General features: G+C 34.8%; 2 protein-coding genes across 6 annotated transcripts in view; one reads left to right on the top strand and one right to left on the bottom strand.

Moving 5' to 3' along the window:
• The first annotated feature begins 5 nt into the window (after positions 1-5).
• Positions 6-7,770, top strand: LOC128188719 (coiled-coil domain-containing protein 86-like). The gene is made up of 4 exons (XM_052859942.1): positions 6-169; positions 6,033-6,162; positions 6,601-6,675; positions 7,339-7,770. Exons 1-4 carry the CDS (start codon positions 57-59, stop codon positions 7,402-7,404), a joined length of 384 nt encoding a protein of 127 aa, XP_052715902.1. The 5' UTR covers positions 6-56; the 3' UTR covers positions 7,405-7,770.
• Positions 7,771-8,446: 676 nt separating this feature from the next.
• Positions 8,447-25,161, bottom strand: part of LOC128187108 (autism susceptibility gene 2 protein-like) — a 31,529-nt gene continuing 14,814 nt past the window's right edge. The window contains exons 3-16 of one of the 5 annotated variants that reach the window (XM_052857287.1): positions 24,961-25,092; positions 24,756-24,791; positions 23,996-24,022; positions 17,171-17,216; positions 16,544-17,009; positions 14,725-14,999; positions 14,293-14,504; positions 13,614-13,658; positions 13,408-13,503; positions 12,876-12,974; positions 11,777-11,963; positions 11,522-11,593; positions 11,139-11,358; positions 8,447-10,892 (exon numbers count right to left, since the gene is read on the bottom strand). In XM_052857287.1, the coding sequence (XP_052713247.1) occupies positions 9,983-10,892; positions 11,139-11,358; positions 11,522-11,593; positions 11,777-11,963; positions 12,876-12,974; positions 13,408-13,503; positions 13,614-13,658; positions 14,293-14,504; positions 14,725-14,999; positions 16,544-17,009; positions 17,171-17,216; positions 23,996-24,022; positions 24,756-24,791; positions 24,961-25,092 (2,823 nt within the window). In that variant the 3' untranslated portion in view covers positions 8,447-9,982. Of the gene's footprint in view, positions 10,893-11,138; positions 11,359-11,521; positions 11,594-11,776; positions 11,964-12,875; positions 12,975-13,407; positions 13,504-13,613; positions 13,659-14,292; positions 14,505-14,724; positions 15,000-16,543; positions 17,010-17,170; positions 17,217-17,367; positions 17,392-19,949; positions 20,775-23,995; positions 24,023-24,755; positions 24,792-24,960; positions 25,093-25,161 lie in introns of those variants that run through there. The other 4 variants (XM_052857288.1, XM_052857289.1, XM_052857291.1 and 1 more) reach the window with 4 other exon arrangements.

The following is a 25,161-nucleotide window of genomic DNA, read 5'->3' as shown; positions in this document are numbered from 1 at the left end:
TTTTCGGAACGCATCGGTAGTTTTCAAAGGAGTAGCACGTGTAAATTGACAACAACATGGAAACTGATATGGGTTCTGAAAGAGTAAAATCGGCTTTAGAGACGTATCATAACATACCAAGAGGAAAACCAAAGTCAGGGAGACCATGGAAAACACAAAGAAACGACAGGTATAACTAACTTCAATCAGTCTTTTTCAGAGAACATTCGGTCAGTGTGTAACACGCGTACAAGTTACCTATATAGGCCTATATTATAAATTGCACACTGTTGTTGTACAGTGTTGTAAGTCCAAAATATTTGATACTGTTAGCAACATGTTATTGGTATATATACACAATCCTCGGTATTTTTTAAGGACGAACAAAGATAAACCTCTTGATTAAATACTATATAAATTGGTTTGAACCTTATCCCATTATTGAAATAAACATTCCAGGTATTTACTCATAATTACTCTGTTTCCCTCAATGATAATAATGTACATGCACTTTGGCCACCATCAGTGATTTTGGCTCTGTGGTATCAAGGAGGGTAACCTGTATTACCGAAATGAGAGTATTTACCAAAATGACGCCTGGAATTATACTGGAATGACATTTAAATCTACAGAAATGATCAGACACTTATTTTTTATTAAAAAATGTTTTTCACCACAAGTGTATTAAATTATCAATTAATGTCTTTATTATTGGTTGGATAGTTGGAAAATTATGATATGAGCATGCATGTAATTGGTTCCTCTGATATAAAAAAGCATGCAATTAAAATTCCTCATTAATATTTATATGTATTGTTAATTAGAAATCACTATTTTGATTTTCAATAAATACGATATTTTACTTAGGTTTTTTCTTTCTGTTTGGTTATGAAGCATATACCTGAAAGACATAAAACATAAAATATATCCCCATTTTAATGTATTTTCAGTATCATTCCTGTAGATTTTAGAGTCATTCCGGTAATTTCAGGTGTTATTTGGGTAATTTGATGTACCGCAAAAATAAAAGTTGAAGGCTTCAGTGCCACGCAGAGCATGGAAGGGGTTAGGTGTAGGAGGGGGTGTCAGGAGGCCTCCCCATAGAAAAAATTTCCAAGAAGGATGTAAATTACCATTTAGAATAATTTATTTCCTATTCTCAATTTAATCAATTCTAAGTCAAATTAAATCTGCCAGTATATGTTTCATTATCGAAATATACGAGAAATCATTTATACACTGCATCCGGAACAACACTCTACATGTATGCTGTAAACAGAACCAACAACCGTACATACTTCTAATGCAACTTCTGTATCATAACTGATACTAGTACACCATATTTACATGTTTTCAGCTCAAAATCATAGAAAAACATTTTTTTATTGGACAGGCAAGACATCATTTAAAGGATCGATTTCAATCTAGAGACCTGACTATTCAAGTTCCCTCGCCACAAAATGCAGTATAATCGCAAAAGTGAAAAAGTTTTAGGTTTTTAGTGAAAAACCCCCTCAAATTTAGCTTTTCCTTGATTTGAATTAACACTTTGCAATGAAATCGCTTGTCTATTGTGATATTTAATCAACACTTTTTTGCATCATTAAAGGATCTGATGGTTTCTTCATAAATGAACTGGAAAGTTTTGTGGAAATGCATCAAAGTTAATGTCAACTTTGTTTTAAATTCATAATTTCTACACAAATTTTAAATTTTGCTTTACAAAATTATGTTTAGGCAATTGCCTTTTTGCCTTAATGGACGTTACACCACTGCTAGTTAGCACTAGCAGACAAGAGAGTAAAATCAGCAATATAAAGCTAATAAGAGGTGCATCTAACTGAATACCAACTTAAATTTGTGTGCGAGAATTTTTTTTGAAGTCTTTATACCCCCGCTCCAAAGGAGAGGGGGTATACTGTTTTACCCTTGTGTGTCTGTCTGTCTGTCCGTCCGTCCGTCTGTCTGTCTGTCCGTCCGTAACCAAAATTTCTGTCACATTTATCTCAGCAACTATTTATCGCAGATGCTTCAAATTTTAACACAGTGTTTGTTAAGGCATGCCATATCGTGGGATATATTTTTGTATCAATCGGACGTCGACTTCCGGTTAAATGACGACTTTGCTTATTTTTTAACCATAATTTTCAAACAAATTTTCGTCAAAGAATTCTCAGCAACTATTTATCGCAGATGCTTGAAATTTTTACACAATATTTGTATAGGCATGCCATATCGTGGGATATATTTCTGTACCAATCGGGTGTCAACTTCCTGTTAAATGACGACTTTGTTTATTTTTAGCCAAAATTTTCAAACAAATTTTCCTCAAAGATTTCTCAGCAGTTATTTATCGCAGATGCTTGAAATTTTAACACACTATTTGTTTTGGCATGCCATATTGTGGGATATATTTTTGTATCAATCGTACATCAACTTCCTGTCAAATAATGACTTTGTTTATTTTTTGCCAAAATTTTCAAACAAATTTTCCTCAAAGATTTCTCAGCAGCTATTTATCAGAGATGCTTGAAATTTTTACAGTGTTTGTTAAGTCATGCCATATCGTGGGATATATTTTTGTACCAATCGGACGTCATCTTCCTGTGAAATGAGTACTTTGTTTATTTGAGCCAAAATTTTCAAACAAATTTTCCTCAAAGATTTCTCAGCAGCTATTTATCGCAGATGCTTGAAATTTTAACACACCATTTGTTTAGGCATGCCATATTGTTGGATGTATTTTTGTATCAATCGGATGTCAACTTCCGGTTAAATGACAACTTTGCTTATTTTTTAACCAAAATTTTCAAACAAATTTTCGTCAAAGAATTCTCAGCAACTATTTATCGGAGATGCTTGAAATTTTTACACAGTGTTTGTTAAGGCATGCCATATCGTGGGATATATTTCTGTACCAATCGGGTGTCAACTTCCTGTTAAATGACGACTTTGTTTATTTTTAGCCAAAATTTTCAAACAAATTTTCCTCAAAGATTTCTCAGCAGCTATTTATCGCAGATGCTTGAAATTTTTACACAGTGTTTGTTAAGGCATGCCATATCGTGGGATTTATTTTTGTACCAATCGGACGTCATCTTCCTGTTAAATGAGTACTTTGTTTATTTTAGCCAAAATTTTCAAACAAATTTTCCTCAAAGATTTCTCAGCAGCTATTTATCGCAGATGCTTGAAATTTTAACACACTATTTGTTTTGGCATGCCATATTGTGGGATATATTTTTGTATCAATCGGACATCAACTTCCTGTCAAATAATGACTTTGTTTATTTTTTGCCAAAATTTTCAAACAAATTTTCCTCAAAGATTTCTCAGCAGCTATTTATCAGAGATGCTTGAAATTTTTACACAGTGTTTGTTAAGGCATGCCATATCGTGGGATATATTTTTGTACCAATCGGACGTCATCTTCCTGTTAAATGAGTACTTTGTTTATTTTAGCCAAAATTTTCAAACAAATTTTCCTCAAAGATTTCTCAGCAGCTATTTATCGCAGATGCTTGAAATTTTAACACACCATTTGTTTAGGCATGCCATATTGTGGGATATATTTTTGTATCAATCGGACATCAACTTCCTGTTAAATAATGACTTTGTTTATTTTTTGCCAAAATTTTCAAACAAATTTTCATCAAAGATTTCTCAGCAGCTATTTATCGGAGATGCTTGAAATTTTTACACAGTATTTGTGAAGGCATGCCATATGGTGGGATATATTTTTGTACCAATCGGTTGTCATCTTCCTGTTAAATGAGTACTTTGTTTATTTTAGCCAAAATTTTCAAACAAATTTTCCTCAAAGATTTCTCAGCAGCTATTTATTGCAGATGCTTGAAATTTTAACACACCATTTGTTTAGGCATGCCATATTGTGGGATATATTTCTGTACCAATCGGATGCCAGCTTTCTGTTAAATGTCGACTTTGCTTATTTTGCATATTCACATCAGAGCGGGGGTATCACTAGTGAGCATTGGCTCACAGATAGTCTTATCGTCACGATTATTTCTTTCCATAGACAAGTATTTGCCATATAGTTGTAATTAAAAAAAACCAGGTGTGGTTTAAGGTTTGTCTTAAAAATTAGTCACCAAGAACCAATTCATCTTGGGTAAATCAAATAAAGTCGTTCCGAATAATAGTTGGTTCACAATATATTAATTAATTATATCAAGAGAAAACCTTAAGTCAGGTAGATCATACAGAAATAAGATATTTACATTTAAATAATTACATTTTTGATATATTCATACAATATATACCATAACATTGTCAAATATTTTTTACAAAGAGTTGTGATAGATCTAGTTTGTAACCAGTACTGTAGAAAAGGCACATTGACACCACAATAACACTAGATATCCACAACAGAGGCTTGTGGTGAAAAAACTGTACCTAACAGAATTTTCCAAATTTAATATGGATGAAAATAATATCTTCAAGATGAAAATGAAACCTAATGTTTTACAGTACGACAGATGGGGCAAGTGCAACTTATAGGAATTACACATATCTTGCATCTTGTCGGCTATGTGATAGTTTGACAATTATCGTGAGAGAGAGATTTCTAAGTTTCAGAATTAAAAAAAAGTCCTACAAAATACATAGACTTACTCCAACCTAAGGTAAAGCCTTCCTTTACTTGAATTGATCAGTTTGTAATATCAATGTAATTTGTGTTTATTTTGATTCAGAACTAATCTGTAAATGATCAATATTATTTTTCTTTTGTTCCTTGTTGTTATCTGACTTATTTTTGTTTCCTGGCTCGTATTTTTTTTCATCCATGTCCCCCTTGTAGATGTGTAAATTCCCATTTTCAGTTATAAATACATGCAAAATTAGCTTGGATACGGGGGTATTACCGGTACAGTAAAGTATGGAACTTGTGTGTATATACATTTTTTTCTATGAGCCAAAAAATCTTTTTTAAACTAATCATCTGAGGGATTGCAGTCTATATTGAAATAGCGAGTTAACATTCAGTTGTATTACAAATGATTGATCTACCTCTTAATTAATCATGGGAAATAGCACAAGATCATTCTGACATCATATGTTCAAATTACTTTTGCTTTGTTTACACATCTCAACACAATAGGAAGAAATGGAGGCATGAAAAGAAAATCTCTTGGTTCTCACCAAAGCTTGTTGTGCTATACTCAAAATGTGTCATCAAACCTCAAGGAACCGTAAATTATGAGTTTAATGTCGGTCCTTTTTTGGCATAGCTCTAAGGGAGCTAAAAGGTATGCTGGAATGCTACCAAATTTTTTTTTCTTTATGAAGGTTTAGCTCGCTCTTTTTCCTGCTCACTGGTTCTGATAGCTCGCTTTGTCTTTTGGTATTTTTCGACAATGAGCACAGCTTGCTATAAGATGAAACTGACACCAATAATTAATCCAGACTCAGTGGCAGATTAAGGGGTTGGGGGTACATGCATCTCAAAATTACGAAAGAAGAAAATTTTCTATTCCTGGAAATTCATCATTACTCACTGCTAAAAAAAAACCCAGTGAAATATACATTTATCAGATGTAATCACTTTTTGCTTGAACACACATAGTTTTGTATACATAGTTATTTTTGCCTTGTGTAAATTTCACATTTTACACCTGCAAACAGTTTCACCTTGTCTTGAATTCGCCTAGACACAGTTATGTTTAAAGAAAGATAATTTTAAATATAAGAATTCACACAGTCATACATTAACCTGCTGACAACGTAGGCAAAATGAGCGAAAATAAAACGGGGCGAAAATTTCCCTTTATACACAATCAGGTACACTATGATTTACAGTACAGTACTATGGAAGGGCGACAGGGACGTCATGATTAGGCTGTGCAGCTACACAGTGCATCTAAAGATATGGATCTCAATGAATAAACACTGAAATGCTTTCTTTGGTCCTGCTTGCTGATTATGAAGGCGGTGATTATTGCAGGACAAATTTACATAACCCACGTAGGCCCGTGGCATTACGGTATGCATCATTACAAGTTGTATTGATTTTTCCACTTGATTTTCCACAGATTTTCTGCTATTCGAACCACAAAAACCAAGAAACTCAACTGGGATGAGAAGATGAAAAAGAGAGCTGAGCAAAAATCAATAAAGAATTTTGAGAAAGAACTGAAAGAGAAACGGGCAAAAGAACTCGAGGTTAGAAAAACTAGAATATTGACATTTTCTGTTCACCATGGATGTGCTTCAGACCCTCATGCATCAGTATTTCTAGTCTTATTGTAAGGAAATAAAATACTTTATATTCCTAATTAAATGTGAGAATTAATATATGCATAAAATGGCAAGAAGCACATCTAGAGATTTTAAAATCTTGCTTATTATTGACAGATGTAAACTAAGTGAAATTATGATAAAAATTTGGTGTTCATTTTATATTCTCAAAATTTGATGCAAAACAGTTGAATCATGGTATTAAGTACTTGTGTAAAATAAGAAATCTACAGTATTTGACAATTATGAATAATATATGTTCAGTATTTTATTAGGAAGGATTTTTTTTAAAAATTACTCCACAAAATAATATACATGCAGTATTATTATCACCTGTGATGAATTGTTTGATTTCTCTTTTAGATGAAAAGGATAAGAAGTGAGGAAAATAAAAAGCGAAGATTAGAAAATGAAAGAAAATCTGAAGTTGTTCAAACAGTAAGTAATTTGCATGAATTTTGTTTACATGTACTTCATTTTTGTGCATTTCAAAAAGATTTTCTTTTTCAATGTTTTATCCTTCATTGTATCCTTCAACCTTTTAAATATACCAACAAATATTTGTACAAATTATGTGTCACCAGGTTATTAGGGTGTAACTGTCAGTCCATATATCTGGTCTCAGTGACTAAGCGGTAAAACTGCTGGCACAGTATGCCAGAGACCCTTGGTTCAAGAAAGATAGTTTGAGATATAGGAATTCGCTAAGTCTTCAATTCACCCACTGACAACTAGGGTGAAATGGGCGAAAATAAAACGGGTGCGAATATTTCCCTGTAAACAGTATACCCAGTATTTTCTGGCAAATGAAATTTAGGGAGGGTATTTATGTAATCACTCCATCTATCCTCTTTTCTCTCCATTCACTTTATGAGAAGAATGGAGGGCATAAATTACTGCCCTTGACCTGTAGGTACCAGTATGTTATAAACTATAAACATTACCAAATTCAATGTCAAAGTTACACCCTCATCATCCAAGAGGCTCAGTGGGTGTAATAGTCCATCTTGGACAGTTTGAGAAGAATGCAGATAATGCAGGTGACCATGGGCTTCTCCTGTGTAAAGTATGATATTTAAGCAAAGGTTTCTTCTTCTGTAGATTAAAAACACTGCCAAAATAAAGAGAATGAAAAAGAAACAACTACGACAAATTCAGAAGCGATGAAGATTGAAAGAGAAGATGCAAAAAATGTTAAAAAGAGACATGTACAAACTACTGCTGTCCACTGGATATTATGAGCAAAAACGATTGGTCATGTGACAGATCGATTCATTTCATGTCAAATTTAAGACCCCATGAAAAAAACACAATAATTTAATTTGGGGGTAGGCAATGATCACTTTGAGGTGGTCTTATGCTTCTTTGCTACATGTATGTTTTATCAACAGCCCATCTGTTGTCACGGACAGCTTGGTAATTTTTATCGTTTGCAATTGATGAAAATTGAATACAATTTTCACATTGTTATGTATATATTTATATCAGTATAAATGTGTGTCATGTTTGGAATAAATATTTCTATAAGAACAATGTCATTTTATATTATTTTTGATCTCAATGAAAGTAGCTCACATAAATCAATATTCAAAAAATTTATTCCTTGGACATTTGAAACATTAATCTCACCCATCAAGTGATTTTGTTATGTTTAAATTAATCCTTAGTAACTATCTACTTCTGTAATACAGAAATACATGTAGTAGATTTTTGTGCATTCTGATATTATGCTATGGTAGAACTTGGTGTTCCTTACATGTATCAGTTTGAGGGAAAAGACTACATGTATTTTATCTTTTATGAAGCTTGACAATTTAATTCCATGTATAATCCTACAGTATATGTACCTGTATTTTGAGATGGAACCTAAATACCCAGACTAGAGAATTTAAAGCAGGTAAACTAGAGTCAGAATGCTACTCATTGTGAGTTTATTTTTCACATCTAAAATCCCAAGTCAGCCTCCTTAAGTCAGAAAAAATATTTCTATAATAACCATACTCAATATCCTGTGGTAATAAAAAAAACAAAATTAAAGTTTTTAACATGTACTACAAAATTAGTGTGAAGTATAGATAAGTCCTCAAATATAATGCAAACCAAGTTTTAAAGATGTATCCTCTTCTAATACATGTATAAAGCAGTAACAAATATTTTTCTATTGTAGACGTACTGCCATCTTGTGTCCTTTTCCAAAGAAAAACTCAAATTTTTCAATTATTTCATTTTTATTTTGGTTTCAGTTTGTAAAAACTGAACATGTTTGTGATTATATATAGACATATAAGAATGTATATGCAAACACCAATAAAAAATAATATCATTACAATATTTACAGTCCAAATTTCATTGGCTGTCACCTACATTGCAACCATGACAGCACTACAATAGGAACAATATATTAAAATCAAATGAATTCTTATCAATATATTAAATTGACTAAAGCTTGTAATATCCATAGCAAAGAAACCAGGCATGTTTTAAATTAAGATATTTTAGTGGGGTTTATTGGTTGAAAATACAATAAAATATCTTCTAAAACACCATAATATTTTTTTTTGCTTTAAGCAAATGAAAACGCCCATAAAGTGTGTGTGTAACACAATGCCCCACTTTGACCATGCTTTGGCAGTCAGATTTTAATCTTGATCACTAACAATTGGCCTTGCCTTTGGCTTATGTATTTTTGTCTGAATTTTCATCTTGCATATTGTGCAAAAGTTGTGACCATTACTTTTTTTGGTGTTCCAAAAGAAATAATCATGCTTCAAATCTAATTACATTGGAATATTACGGGTGTTTTAAATTAATGAAACGGTTTTTATGTGCTGTCAACAGCTCGACCAGCAAGCTTATATTAATATAATGATCTGTGCACACAAAACCTCTGCATTTTCTGTGGAATTTGAAGTACATGTACATACTAAGGTTCATTAGACCAATCTTTGAAAACAAATGTTTTATCTACTTATATTCTCACTTATACTTCCACTCAGTAAACCTGAGTGCTACCTAAATTTTGCATGAAATATTGAATACTAGTACATTTTTTCTCATTAATGTCAAAATTTACTTTCTCTACATTACATATATACATACATATCCCTTAGAACAACTAAGTTGTAAGGTTGCAAAACAATTATTGCATTTGATGCTATCTGTATAAAAATGTTTTGTAAGAATATTGCATTTTTTAAGCTTTGCTATAAATATTTCAAGTGTAAAAACACAATTCTTGTCAAGTGGAAAAATTGGCAAAAAAGAAAAGAGAAAAAAGTTGTAACATGCTTCATTTAACATTTTAATCAATATGTTACATATACCGGTAATTTTTTTCTCCAAAAATCTACACAATCTTTTAAAAATTTGTGAATACAAAGAAAAAAGTCGCAATAGGAACAGATCAAAAGTAAATCTAATACATGTACTAGTAAATGATTCATACTTGAAAGTCTCATTGAAAAGTGTTTAAGAACTAAAGCATCAATTTCTTTTTTATTTGATTGATTTTTATGAATCAATTTTTAATACGATGTGTACCTTTCATAAAGATACCCCAAAAATCACACATACACCATATAATTGCAAAATCTTGATTCCAGCACATAAATAGTTATCATTTACAATTTGAGTAGTTATACAAAAGAGATCTTCTGGAAAAGAACAAAATAAACTACTTTGTCATTAACAGCTGCCACGCACTGGGATAAAATCATAAAATAAGATTTGACCCTCTTTACTTCTGCTACCTCCCATGCCCATCTAAATTAGAACTGGAATAGGAGTCCCTTTTGTCTATGTCAGAGCTGCTTGGTGGTTTTAGTTTAGTCATAGCAGGTGAATTTGAATGACTTCGGGTGGTTGGGGTAGAGGAAGATGGGATTAGAGGCGGAGGTGGTCCTTGAAGCAAAGCTGGGGACCCCACCTTCATCCCACTGTGATTGACAAGAGGACTAATAGTTCTTGGAAAATGGCCACTCGGCCTCAGAGGGTCAAAATGTCTTGAGTGGCCTAGCCTGCTGGACTCGAAAGCCAGCTTTTCTCTTTCAAATCGTTCCCTTTCAAGCTGTGGAATCCGATCAAAGTATTCCCTACGGAGTCGTTCCTCCTGCATAAGAATTTCATCCTTACGCACTCGATCATGGTCATACAGACCCATCGACTGAGGCTGCAGACGTCGTAGCATTCGTTCACGCTCCTGTTCCATCTCTCTTTGAATCTGAAGACTGTGGTAACTGAAGTCCATTAAACTTTTCTCCTGGTGAGGTCCCCACAAACTCTGGGGAGGGGGAGGAAGTCTATCTGCACCAAACGGAAATGGGGAAGGCCCCCCTAGGAGCCGTGAACGGTCCATTAAATTAGATGCACCAAGTAAATATTCTGGTCGGAATTTCTCTCTTTCTCTCTCCATAGCTGAGGTCTCAGGCTTATCCAGTTTTTCTTCTTTCACTTTAATGATGTCTTTTTCATCACGATTGTAACTGGTATCAGATTTGGCAGAACCAACTCGGCCTCCAACAAGAGGTGACCTTGATCTTGACCTTGAGTGGGACACAGTGTGAGGATGTCGCAGGTCCGCGCCCATAAAGGGTCTGTCTTTAGACTGGTCTAAATCCACACTACCACGCCGTTCTCGATCACTTGACCGTCTTTCTCTGCAAAACAAAGGGTTCTTATAACATTTTTCCTTTGAATGGAAATATTTAAAAATATATTGTATTTTAGTTTATCTTTGAAAAAAAAAATTCTGCATGAATATCATTTATTTGCCGTTTAAATCAAACATTTTTTATTGATACTCAAATGGACTGGGTAACAGGCAAAGCCTAAATAAACCTTTTTTCAACTTTTATTGTCATATTACAATAATTCTCCACTCAAAATTGCACCAATGAGAATACCTCTCTCTTTCCTCCCTCCTTCTGTCCAGTCCAAGCACAACTTCTCTTTCTTTCTCTCTTTCCTTTTCTATCTCTCTTTCCCTCTCATCTGGTTTGGACCAGTGAGAGCCAGAGAATAGAGGAGAAGATCTACTAGTGTGTAATCTGCTCCATTCCTGGGGAGAGGCTATGCCAGGAATTTTTGGCATTTCTCTTCCTGGGGTGCCAAAAGGACTTCCACCTAACAAAACAGATTTTGATTAAAACTCCTAATATCTAAACAAAGCAGATATGACTTGACAAATTTCTGCAACAATATTTTTTGAAATTAACTCCCTAAATATATTGTTATTTTGATGTGTTGTTTAATGTGTTTTTGAAATGAAAATAATATGAAATGTTACCTTTTCCAAGGCCGCCGAAGCCTTCATGATTGGTAAATGGATAAGGTGAGGGCCTCGGGAATGAACTCATTCCTAACAGACACAAACAAATCAGTTACATCATCTTTCATTCTCAAACCCAACAGCAAGAAAGTAAATCTGTTTACTTTTAAGATCAAATCACTGCAGTATTAAATGTTTAATTTTTTTCCCAGATAAATAGATTAATAAACAAATATAAATGGGAAATGATGGATGACTAGGGTAGATAGCTACCTAGCAGGGAAGACGACATACTCAGATCTGTAGGTCTGTGAAGATTGCTGCTGGAGAGATTCCGACCGGACTGTAGGGGGTCCAGACTTTTACCCTCACCCCCTTTGGAGACATCTGGACTCTCCTGTTGGTGGCGATGAATCTTCCAGGCAATCTGAACATGCATGCTGCACCATTTCCCACTTTTCTGAAAAAATAACCAAAAATTACTACATTAAGATGATAAATATGTTCAACTGTAAACCTCCCCTAACAGAAAATGTAATATAAAGAAAATTAAAATTGGCTTTTTAAACTCTCTCAAAATAACTGTTGAACATACAATGAGGCCTGCATTCACAGTTACATATTTAACAGGTAATAAAGAGTGTAATGAGGTGTAGCGTCTCCTGTTCTGACATCGATGAGATGTAAAGGAACACCTGGCACTAAGTTATGCTAAAATATTCGTCAAGTCAGCTCAAATATACTGTGCTAGTCTGCCCCTTTAATACTCTTCACATTATGTGAGAGTTATGACAGAATATCCCTACATCAGGCTATCCAAGAAAAACTGTAAACAGCTTACGTTGCAGTGTCTTATAATTCCAAATATATCAAACATACTGGTAAAAGCTTTAACACAACATAAAGAGGCACTTAAAAGCTGTTTACAGTGTAATAACTCAATTAGGAGCAGAAAATGCACAAAAGGGAATTAGATTAGGAGAATAAAGCATGCACATAACCCAGAGACGGCTTCAATATTTCAAATGGAAATGTGAAAAGAATGCAAGTGATAATTGACAAATGGACAGACTCATCAAAGCTTTATTTTTTTTAAAGATTTTAGCATGTGATAAAATCTAAAAAAAAGTAATGTAAAAAATTCTTCAAAAAATGTGCTTGTTTTTACATTGCGTGAACTTTAAACAGATATTCTTGACGATCCTTCAAAGTTGGTCTAACCCTACAGTGCAACTTCACACAAAGAAGATGCCTGTGAGACTGTTATTCAGGCATGCAGCTGTGCAATGACAATGAGGTGACAAAATGGCTACAGAACAGTGAAAGCAGTAGAAGAAGGAGGTGGGCGTGGTTAGCCTGACTCTACACTAACTTTGTGGTGGGGCAGAGAAGCAGCTGAAGGAGGGACCTTGTCTGGCTCTCTCAGGCCGGGGATCATCTGACTGGGGTGTAACAGGCCACTGGCTACTTTCTACAATGGGAGCACATACAAATGGCATATATTATAGAGTGATCGAATGCTGCACAGCGTTTTTTGATACTTCAGCATCATCTAAAGTCAATACACTGCACTGAAAATGAAATAAGGACTTTTTCCCTATTTTTAAGAAGGAAATGTTTTCGAGAACATATACTTGAAATTATCAATTGAATAATTTGACTAATAAAATCCTGAAATTCTTTTACAGGATATATTTTGGTATATTTATAAAAAAAAAACTGTCATTTTAAATTTCAATTTTTTTTCACAGCTATGTCTCAAATTTTGTTTTACTACTTTTTTTCAAAAGTTGAATTAATAAAACTTCAAATACAGTAGATAAACATTAAATATGTATTGTAACAGAGGTGTCCTCTGTCCTGTCCTTGAAGATTCACTAATGTAGAAACAGGAAAATTCATACCTTTGGTTGGAAGGCTCCTGAGGATCCAGAGTTAAGAGAACTTCCAGAGTGAATAAGGGGAGGGACCATGGGATATCCCAGCAATCCGCTAGGGGTCTGAGGGATAAAAATAAATGCATATATGATAGAAAAAAAGTCTTCTAAAGGCACGATAGGATGATATTGTATATCCTAAATGAACCATAGTAGAATAATTTGCTACTTACGGTTCTGTAAAATGGTGACTCAAATGGTTTTGGGACTTTGTCATACTGCAAGTAAAGGTACATCGTCTCAAAAAACCTTGGTCTTGTATTACCATATAAATGGTGTCATTATCATTAATCATAATAAAAACTGCTGCAGAAGTACATGTTGAGATCAAGAGACAAAGATCCAATTAAATGTTTTACTGTAATTAATTAATACTCCTAAGCGTTTAATTAAGAAAATTGATTCATGAATCAAACATTTATCAACTTATTTCTAGCATTCTTGCACTTTATTTTATCTGATTTTTTTTTTTAAGAAACTAAAATCAAAGTAAAAGATGCAATTGCTGACCATGTTTTATCTCAGTAACTATAAATGTGCTGATTTGAATTAAATGTAGATACATGAAAAGTAAATGTTTACTATTAAATAATGACTCCTACAGATCAACAACAAAATATGTTCAAAAACTCCCTACAGTAGGACAATGGCCATTACAAGTTATGTAATATTGAAAGAATGTATCTGGACTGTCAAGCTGTTTATCGTTTCACTTAAACAACTGTATTATTCCAGAGCATAGCACAGCTGGCCATGCACAATGGCATAACAAAAAGCTATGGATTATGATTACGGTGGTTATAGAGGTACAATAGATATCACCATCACACTCAATACTAGCACAGTACGCACCAGGTGTGGAGCTGGGGAGGGGACCAGGGACCCTGTCAGTCCAGGCAGGGCAAACATGTGTTGGTGTGTGTGCTGGTGCTGATGTTGATGCATGTGTTGATGTTGGTGGATGTCCGCACGGACGTACGGAGTTGAGCCTAGCACCGGAAGGCCAGCGGGCTCCTGGGCAGCCAAAAACCTGCGATTCAATTCCTCTCGCAGAATTTCTTGACCTTTAATAAAAAGAGAAATACATCATATAAATATGATAGGCAGAGTAATATTGGCTTTGTTATTTAGTTTTATCACTGAATCTGATAGAATTCTAATAAAAATCATTATGATTACACCCACACTACCAGCAGTAATTTATTGCTTTCTTTGTGCAGCTATCGGTAACATGAGATTGACTTATCACTGCCGCCTGGTGCAGATTATAATGAAAACACTTACTGGCAAGGGACATGGATTCAGGGGAAGCATGTGTTGACAAGTTGGCTCCTCCTAGTGAATGTGGTGAAGTCAGAGACCCATTAGCAGCTCCTGGAGGCAGGGGAGCTGCAAACATACTTTGTGGGCCCCCAGCGGTGGGGATGAGATTGTGGAGGGGGCTTGGAGGTAGGCTTGAGAAGGAGGATCCGTGACTGGTGGAATGCAGACCAAACTGAGGTAATCCCGGGGAGTGAGACACTTGGTTATAAGGGCTGTGGAGGTGTGGGTTACTGCCGCTGAAACATGAAACACAAACCCATACATATAACAAACCATCCATTTCTAAACTTCTACACCTTTTTTATAATAAACAACATTCATGAAATCTATGAAAGTATTTTACAATAAAAATTAAACATGAATTTGTTAGGGTTTTTTTTAAAATGAAAATGTCATTACAGGAAGAAAATATGTTACACATTTCTTATAACAGATACATTAAGAATCCAGATGTTGTGATAAAAATGGATGCACGTTCTGGATGCTTGAAATCAATAATGCACAGAGTTGGGTTATTGTCAACTTGAAAGACTTTCAAATCTTCTCCATACCAGTTTCATTGCATGTCAGAAAAGGAGCTGCTGTCAAAAAGTCAAGCCACTAAAATAACGAGAAAGATAAAATCTCTCCCATTTTAACCTACAAATAACCTACTATTTTCTGTACGACCCCCACGCCAATATAACCTGTATCTTGGCATATCTAACATTAGCAAATTTATACCAAGATACAGCATGTTGTTTGGCACAAAGAACATCCAACCCATAACAATGCATTAGATGAGTTAACGCAATGTAAAACAGGTTCACCTTCCAGGTAATCTGATCTATTTTCACCAATTATTAAGCACATTATGGAGATCAATGACAATGGTTAATACCCAGCCAGCTCTCCCCTTTTTTTTTTATTTTTACCTGGGATTAATTCTATTTCTGGACCAGAAAGGTACACAGGTGCATGCCTCAAACAACAGTCATATTTTTATCTGACACATTGAGAGATTTTGACAAATCACTGAGTATGTAGCTATGAAAAGTGAAGCACAAGATCAGTGCATTTTAGGAAAATAATCACAGGATTACTGAAGCATAATCTATGCATTTCCAGCTGTTGACAAGCAAGGCTTGACATGAAATGGAATTTGTATAGCAAGGATTACAAATATCAAAACCCAATTGCAGCAAGTTTATTTTATCTCCCAAAGAGGTAAATCAAACTTTAACAGGAACATTTTTCAACAGGCACTTGATTTTTTTTCTGTTTGCTTTATAGATCAAGTCTTCAATAGGCCAAAGAAGTTTTGTGCCCTTATTATAATTCTGGGTATAACTTGGAAAATACTGCATTTTTTAAAAGTACATGTTTAGTGTTTCAATCATAACTGTAATCTTACAAATTTCAAATCAAAAGTACCAGTAAATAAGAAATGTTCTGTGAATTGTTGGGTTACAGACCAGATGTATGTAAACATATGCTTAATTCAACACCTGCCTTGTGAAACCTGCTCATATGTATAGTTCATGTATCCCAAAGCTTATTTAACATTGCAAATCTTTTTCTATTAAGCAATTTCATTATACAATATTCACTCCCAACACCATTCCCATCCCCTTCCTACAAATACGATAGAATCTGATTGTGCGTGGATACGTCAATTAATAAAACTCTTTTCCCCTAAAACCACTCAGAAGTAAATCAAGCAGATTAATCGTCGACACGTATTCCCTCACAAGGACATGGGTGTCATTGATATAAATGATATTAAACTGTTGATGCATACCTGTGCCAGGTCTTGGAAAATCCAAAGCTAGGAGGCAATGGAAAGTCCTTGTCACTGCGCTGGTCTTCCCTGCGCGGCGTCCGAATCGGGGAGGGGGAAAACTTGCGCTGGTCCTTATGAAGAAGCGTTTCACTGGAGGGCCTAGGAAATGGTTTCTTTAGATGAGGGGACCTTGAATCACCTGATTTTGATAAGATGGGTGATGCTGGTTTTTCTTTTGATGTCGTTAGAGGTCCATTAGCTATCACAGATGAGTTGGTTGTCTTGGTCACAATGGTACAACTGGTTGTGGTGGTTGTGGAGGCTGTTGGGTTCGTTTCCGTGGCGGTGGTGTATGCACTGACAGCAGAAGTGGTAGAAACGGTTGCCGTGGTTATACCACTATCCGTCTGTGATGACACAGTGGACGTGATTGGCGTAGAGCAGGGGCTGCTGCAGGAAGTTGTAGAGGGGGCGGGGCATTCTCCTGTCAATCACAAAAATAAATTCAGTGAAATCAAGTGACAGTCTACACTTTTTAAAAAATCATTTGCAAATGATACGATCATATCTTTAAAATGCACTATATACTTGACATTTGAAACATTCAGCAATAAAAATGAAGAAGAGATTATCGATTGTACTTACGGTTATGATTCAATGTTGAAAATAAATCTGAACTTGCATTAGATGCCTGAAAGAACAAAAACATTGATTTATATTCAGCTCCCCCAAAAAGCAGAACAATATTTTTACACAGATATCAATCTAATCCTCAATAACATGTTTTAATGTCTCATCTTTGTGACTGCAATAATCGGTATTAGACAAAAACAATGACATACATGATTCATATCATCGGTTTTTGTCCTGTAACATCAGACTAATAATCTTGTAGCAACATGGTGCATTGCAATCAATGAGAAAAAAATCGCCTCGTGATTGTTTATCATTGATAGACAAATGATATACATGGCGAGGGAGTTACTGACATAAATCCTGTGCCTGCAGAAGGGACTCAAGTGGTGCCCAACAGCATCGTGCGGTGATCTGTCAGCTTACATAGAATATATCACCACCCTAACACATACACTACAAGGTCCAGACCAAAATCCAGCATTCTGTGGAGATCCCAGCTTCCCCCGATTTGTAAACCTCTAAGTCTCAGTTTATAATACACTTACTTAAATGTTGTTTTTAAAGTTTCAACGAGACCTATCAGAAAGTCATATTTGTAATCCTTTAAGTCTGCTCTCTTACTAAAAGCTGGAGGAAATCATTAAGTTATTTATACTAAACTCTTAAAACTATTTACAAGATTCTAATTCTTGTCTAAAGTTGGGTACTATATCCCCTTCTCAACACAATTTTAAATACAGGCTTAAGAATGAGATCCTTAAATTACTAGCCTAAAGTATGTTAATAATATCAAATGCAACCCCCAACCAATTTAATTGAAGACCAAAATCCCAAATTTAATCACATTGCAGAATATTTTATTTTAAAAATTGTTCTATTTTTTTTTTACCCCCTTCATAACCCATTTCAATCACATAAATCTATTCAACAGTATTAGTAATCTTTTAATGATAGTGCTTGAAAGCTTCTTGGGCTCCCTTTAATAGAGTTTTTAAAAACCCTGTATAACATCAAGTACATCAGTTTCATCTTACATTTTTTTTCCGCACATGTATATAATATGACTCTTTAAAACATTTAAGTGATACACTTTGTACCAGGCAAATCATATTCAGGAGTAACACTGATTAACAACTCATCCACTTGCTTTTAAGTGACATCTTACTTTGGGTTTACCAGACTGTGGAGTTTGTACGCTCACAATTAACTATTTTCCCCCCACTTTTCTGTGCTTATTAGACTGATTTATCAAAAAGGGCCATCAGACATACCGGTACTTCTATGGATGCCCAATACTAGAAACCATCAATTACACCACAAAAATAATCCATTACTTCATTTCAACGATCCTTCAAAAATTTTCAGTAAAGACCAAATAAAGTATTGTTCATATGGTACAAGTGTATAATGGAGAGATATGGCATTTACTCTCTAAAAACCTATCAAACACTTCAAGATTAAAGAGTTACACAAAGGCTTCCAGGGAAGAGGTGGTCCGTGGGTAAACATAGTCCCATCTCCCAGAGCACTGCCCTCTAATTGTAACCTGTTTGAGAACGGTGTTTAGTATAATATTGAGTCCATAACAGTGGAGAGAAGTGCAAAGATGGTGAAAAGCCTATTTGTGTAATAAGAGCAGAATAAACAAGGTATTTCAAGAGCTCTATCACTAATTCCTGTTTTTTACACTCAAGTAATGAGGGTTAAACAAAAAGCAGCAAGCATACTCACCCAGTGCTAATTTACTTATTTCCCATTAAAACTATACAACTTGACTAGGCTCCTGTCAAGATGTCAGAGTCTATCAACAAGGTAGCAGCCAATTGTTTGCTAGCAAGAACTACCGTAACCGCTGCCAACACTGCACAGCAGCACAGTGACAATATCTGCCATGATAATATCCAGAATTACTAGCCAATCTGGCCCAGTCATTATTAATACACTACAAACATCCAGTAATTCCCTCCATGCATGTAATTGTACATGATATGAATAAATGCAGAAATTTACATAAATCCTTGGTGATAGATCATCAGCCACAGCTTTTCTGATCAATATCTCCACAAAACCAGGGATGCAGAAGAACACAGCTCAAATGATTCTCATCCATACCTGACACACAAATTCTGACGAATAAACCAGTCTCTGCTATTTTATTTATTTTTTTCTCTTCGCAGCAGACCTTTTTGAACAAAAGATGAAAAGCTCGAATTGATTTCCTCAGTAATTGTCGGCTTGTGTTGTTCTTCAATTATTGATGACTTTTCCCAATTTTATAATAGTTCAAACAAATGCATTTTTCACACTCTCTTGCATAAGCTAAGCCCCTGATCAACACCTAACTGCAGACACAGACTTCTTCCTGCTACCTTTAATCATAGAGGACTTAAAGATTGCAGAAAAAATACTCTGATAATTTACATAAGGTGTCTATGGAATTTGAAATGAAAGATCTAACGACTTATCAAGAATCAAAGATTAGGAATAAAAACGCTGAATTACATTGGTAATAAAATTATTTCAAATTCGGAGCATATGCGCCCCATGATAACTTCCACTGTTTGGGCCACTCATTAAATGAATTTGCCTGCTGGGCACACTGATATCTGAGATCTTCCGCTTACTACGGGAGTTGTATTACTGAAACCTTCACAAGATCAGGGGAGAAAAAAAAATAATTGATTCTCAATTCCTTTCACACACCAAACAGATATTAGTCATAATTGTACCTGCCATGTTTGCCATTGTAATAGACTCAAATTAGTACAGCGGATAAACAGGTACTCACCATTCATGTATATGGGTGAGCAGACGGCACTTAATGCGTAATCCATGTATCCATTGTTTAACACATATTTCAATACAACAGCAGATGCGCAATCAATACAAATTATTTATACTGCACTTTCAGTAAAGAGGACGTCATTTAAGCTACCAAACGCAGCTGTGTCACATCGTCAATTATTCACTAGGTAACAAATATATACTTTAAATAAGTCAATTTTTTCTGGACAGAGAATAAAAATTAAACATATACATGTAAATATGAGCAGCTGTTGTACACTGGCAGTTATCAACACTAATAAACAGGTCTCAACTGTGCTAATATTTCTAAATACTTTTAACTTCAAACGAATACGGCTCTAATCCAATATTTAAGAGGGCTTAAATATTTTGAAGAAGGAGGTCCGCACAATACCATGTTGAATAATATTTCATGTTTGCTACAAAAAATGTCACACATATGAAAAGTCTGTAGCAGGGAGATCTTAATTAAATCCTTTTTAGCAAGTAAAACCGGGTGAAAACAGCGTCACGGATCATTAATTCAAATGAAGGTCTTGTATTTGATCCCTCTTTGAAAAGAACCAGGATCCATATGGATAAGCCATTCTTCTAAAGAACCAAAGACTTCAAATACAATTTCTATTTTATCAATTTTTTTTAAAGAGTCCATAAACATATTTTTCAGATTTGTCATTCTTGACAAATTTTTTATCACTCTGAAACACTCCGACTGTTGAGTGTTGATTGAATGTCGACAGTTCAAAATCAACAAATACGACACAAGATCGAGGACTAATGACTGACAGCAAAACAAACGAGAGGCGAGTTCAACCACTGAAGGGTAGTTTGAAAATCGCCTCTGTTTACTTACAACTGGAATGACACCGTGGTCCTCTTGCCAAGTTTGCGCTAAAACATGCTAAAAGGTTCAATGCAAACAATCACTGGGTCAAAATCCATGTAGCGTATATGTACACCACTCCAAAAACTGTTCCATCAGACACACACACTGTACCAATGTTATGACACAAGTGTCAGAAATAGTTTTTTATCATTCCATTTATTAAATGTATTAGAATGGAAACCTTTTCTCCGCAAAACTGGAGGTTTTTAAACATTATCGAAGTATCAATGAGAGCACAGAAAATAAGAACATCCGCCAACAAACTAAATCAAGACTGTTTCCTTTAAATAAAATAATGACTCTATTCACTTCCCTTACAAACAGCTTATGATATAATACAGCATGAAAAATCTTTTTCTTTCAATATTTTTCCAATTTATAAAATTTAACAAGAAAAAATCTTAAAAGCCAAAGAAAACTATTTAATACTTTTCTCATTTCCAAATGTCCTGTAAACTGAAAATGAAATTTTGAATGGAAATTACACAGTCAACTCAAGCAAGTTGGACAATTATCGCTGGGATCATGACATAGAGGCGAGAGAGTTACGAGATCATTTAACGTAACCCATCAGCTGAACTTAAAAAAAGTAGCAAGTAATTCTAAGGCCTTGTATATGGTGCCGACAAATAAACGCCTCTGGGGAAATAAGACACGGGCAGGCAAATCAAATTTGCTTTTCTTCTACTTTCACACCATCTTTGGAACATTCAGACTAATGCAATGCTCTATGTTTTCCGACAGAATGAAAAATGAATTTCAATTACAGTAACACAATTATTTTGACAATTACAAGTGATCCCTTGTGGGGTATTTTCCTCCAGAAAATTCATTTGCCGGTGCATACTGATGGTTAGAGGTTTTCCAAACTCCAGATACAAAGAGGCCATTAACAGAAGCTAAGACTCTCCCGGGCATATTAAAAAAGAAAACAAGAGACCCAAATTGACCATGAATCGTGCATCTGATAAAAACTAATTCCTCTAATACCCATATTGAGCAGAGTGAGAATGTATTGCAGGATTATGGTGTCTGAGGAATAAATAATTCACCTTGATGGCAGATTTACTTTCTAGACGGTACCACTTTGGATGAATACCCACAACGGTACTGAAATTATGGTCTGCTATACAGAAAGCAAGAAACAAATTTTTTTTCTGTTCATGAATTCATCAAGGGAATTTTAATTTATCAATTTTATTTCATGCTTATATCAATATTCGTTGCTCTGTGCATTAGAAAATCAGAAGAGAATAAAATAGAAAGATATGTTGGGTTTTTTCCTTTCTCCATAGAGGAATTTTTTCGTTTTTGTCAGGACTTTAGGAAACAACTGGTGAATGAACTCCTCTGGGTCTTGTCCAATGTCATAGAAAGCATGAAAGATAAGCCAGCTTTTCATTTTGAAAATAACAAATAACATGACTCATAAAAAACAATATGACAATGCAATTCCCAGTAGCACTGATTGCAATAGATACCCTCGTAATGATTTGGAGTTATATAATAACCATGCAGAAAATGATAGGATTTTCAACCCGAGAACCAACCACAAGGTGTATTATTGGAAAGTTCACTGATGACAATCAGAACAAAATGACTGCTTCTATACCCAGTATCTAGTTATTATTTCCTTTAATAAATCCCCCTGCATCAGGCAATTGTACTGTCATTGACTTGTGATGTGCATTGCAAATTATTATTACCCAATACCTTTGTTACAGACTTAATATCATACCTGTGATATTATTTGTATTCATAAAGGACTCTCTAGGGCTGATAAACTTAATTTATGACTTACATAATCCTTAATGTCAAGCATATCAAATAAAACTACCATAACCAAAATCTTGCTGAGACGTTACCACCCATAGGATTTCTTTCTAATGAAAATTAACCATTGCACTTCATTCCATTGAAGAGAACAACTTCTAGGTCCATGAATTTAATACATGTACATGTACTGGTAAAATAATGTTTAGCAAAATCTTTAGAATATCATATTCAATACTTAAGAACTTGCTTTTTCAATAACTGAAGAATTCCAAGATGAAAACAGTTCTACAGCTGATGATGTCCATCAAAATGTCATAAAACGAACTACTTATACAACTTCTGGACCGTGCATTAGTCCTTGACAAAACAGCCGTTTTGCCAACAGCATATTTCATTAAATGACAAGAGACTTTCCCTCATCCTTAAATATTACCAGTGTCACAACATGAATGAGCTGTTATACAGATTCAATAGAGAATGGTAATGCTAGTCTGTTAGAGTAATAAAAGTCGTGAAAAGATGTATCTCACTTAGTCCAATTGTCTTAACCACAAATCTGTTTGACGTGAATCCTTACCAGTTGTCAGGCAACTTCTACTTTTTGTTTCTGCACTCTGTATGTGGCATGGTTTGGAGTTTTTGCAGTCAATATATCCAATACATGTACTCTACATTGCTTTGTAGTGTGCATTATTTGTTAACCAAAATTTTTGACACATATTCTTTGGCATTAGCCTTTTAATTTGAACAAGAAATACAATTTCAGAAGAATAACATCAAACACTTCCAACAATGGTAATTTGCAACAACATTCTACATCCAAAATAAGAACATATGCAGAAAACAAAAGCCAATCCTGTTGAAATTCTTCAGATACTACATTAGTTAACAAAATCTTCACAAGAGCTTAATCTGGAAATAAAGAACCCTCCGGTTTTTGTACAGCACCCAAGTTAAGCACCTTCAAGAATACACACATGGCCCTCCGATCAGACCTGCCTTCATTGAAGGGCTTTGACAATGCAGAGGTCCCCCTCCAATACAGCGTCTGTGAAGTACAATGTGTGTGTATGTAGCTCAAGAGGTCCTTCAGATGAGAAAGTACAAACTCTAAGGCTCTCCAAACTGACAGCAGTCATGATTCACTCACCTTCTCTTGGTAATCCCGACACAAAGCAATAACAAACAGTGGCTGGATATCCCCGGCACAATGCCGTGTTAACAAAAGATATAAGCCCTCGGAAGCCTCGGATTAGCATAGTACACTATCGATTTCGTTTTTGACAAACACCGAATTGACACCCATTAGGCATGTCATTGTTATCACTCGAAAAAAAAAGACCAGTCAATGATTTAAATGTACTTACCCGTTCATCACCACTCTCACTGTCACACTGCAAACAACAAACGACAGCATATTAATATTCATGTGCATGCGAAGGAAGATTGCATTATGGGTAGAGTCATTAACGAGGTTTGTGTGTCAGTAAATTGCACACAATTTTCTGTTCCTTTCTCTTTGTCACGAATCACACAAATTTGTCGGGGGCCTCGTCGATAATTTCCAGCTTCAAATTGAGATTTCAAAAAAAAAATTACTGCAGATAATTTAAATGCAGAATAAAATCGATGACCCTGAATGACTGTCACATTTGTGTTGATGAATGGTGGATCCTACGATTTATGGTTGGGCTTATTATAGGGTTAGATTTCGAGTAGTGTGTCTCTTCTTTTTATATCAATACAAAGAAAGCTTTATGCTTTGTAAGGACCTTTCAGACTGTATAGGTTTACACCTTCAAGCTGATAGCACAAAAAATACAGACAAACAAGACCTTGATGGTGACAGATGCTGCATATTAAATTTAGATTGCATGTTTTGGATTTTTTTTTTAATAAGATTTGGGATAAAAAGACAGATGAAACCTTTGTTATGTAATTCATTTACATAAAATTTCTCTAATTACGTTCATGTTTTTATCCAAATATGTTCATTACTAAACATCAAACATTCACTGAAATTTTTCCTGACTGAGAATATTAATTAAGTCTCTTTGTTCTTTTATGCTACCTAGGTCAGATATTAATATTCTTCAAAGAAAATGGATAAAAAATCAAATTTCTTACCAAATATCCTCGTCCTGAACTTGAATGGGTGCTCACCTGTCAAAGAATCCATGAGTTATTAAAATTCTCATTAAAATGAGAGTGATAAGAAGGGAAAACAAATCAATTTACAGAATTTTTTAAATCAGAAAGTTTTTGCAATCCATTACAAAACACAAGCATTTCAATCTTTTTAACTGAGATATATTAATTGAATGAGACTTACATCACTGAGCCCCCCATCTCGAGATCCTGAGCGCTGGTCAGAGAATTCCTCGGTCCGGTCACTATATACACTGTGTATAGAGGAGTTGTCACTGAATCTGTGGTTCAGGGTGGGAGACAGTGGTCTACAGGGCTGTAAACAAAATCAAGTCACATCATACACAAACAAAAAACAATGCTGTCCCAGTACAGATACTGGTAA

The sequence above is a fragment of the Crassostrea angulata genome, chromosome 6, assembly GCF_025612915.1.
Source record: "Crassostrea angulata isolate pt1a10 chromosome 6, ASM2561291v2, whole genome shotgun sequence".
Lineage (NCBI taxonomy): Eukaryota > Metazoa > Mollusca > Bivalvia > Ostreida > Ostreidae > Magallana > Magallana angulata.
Note: the sequence above shows the minus strand (reverse complement) of the source record. Positions and strands in the feature narration are given on the sequence as shown.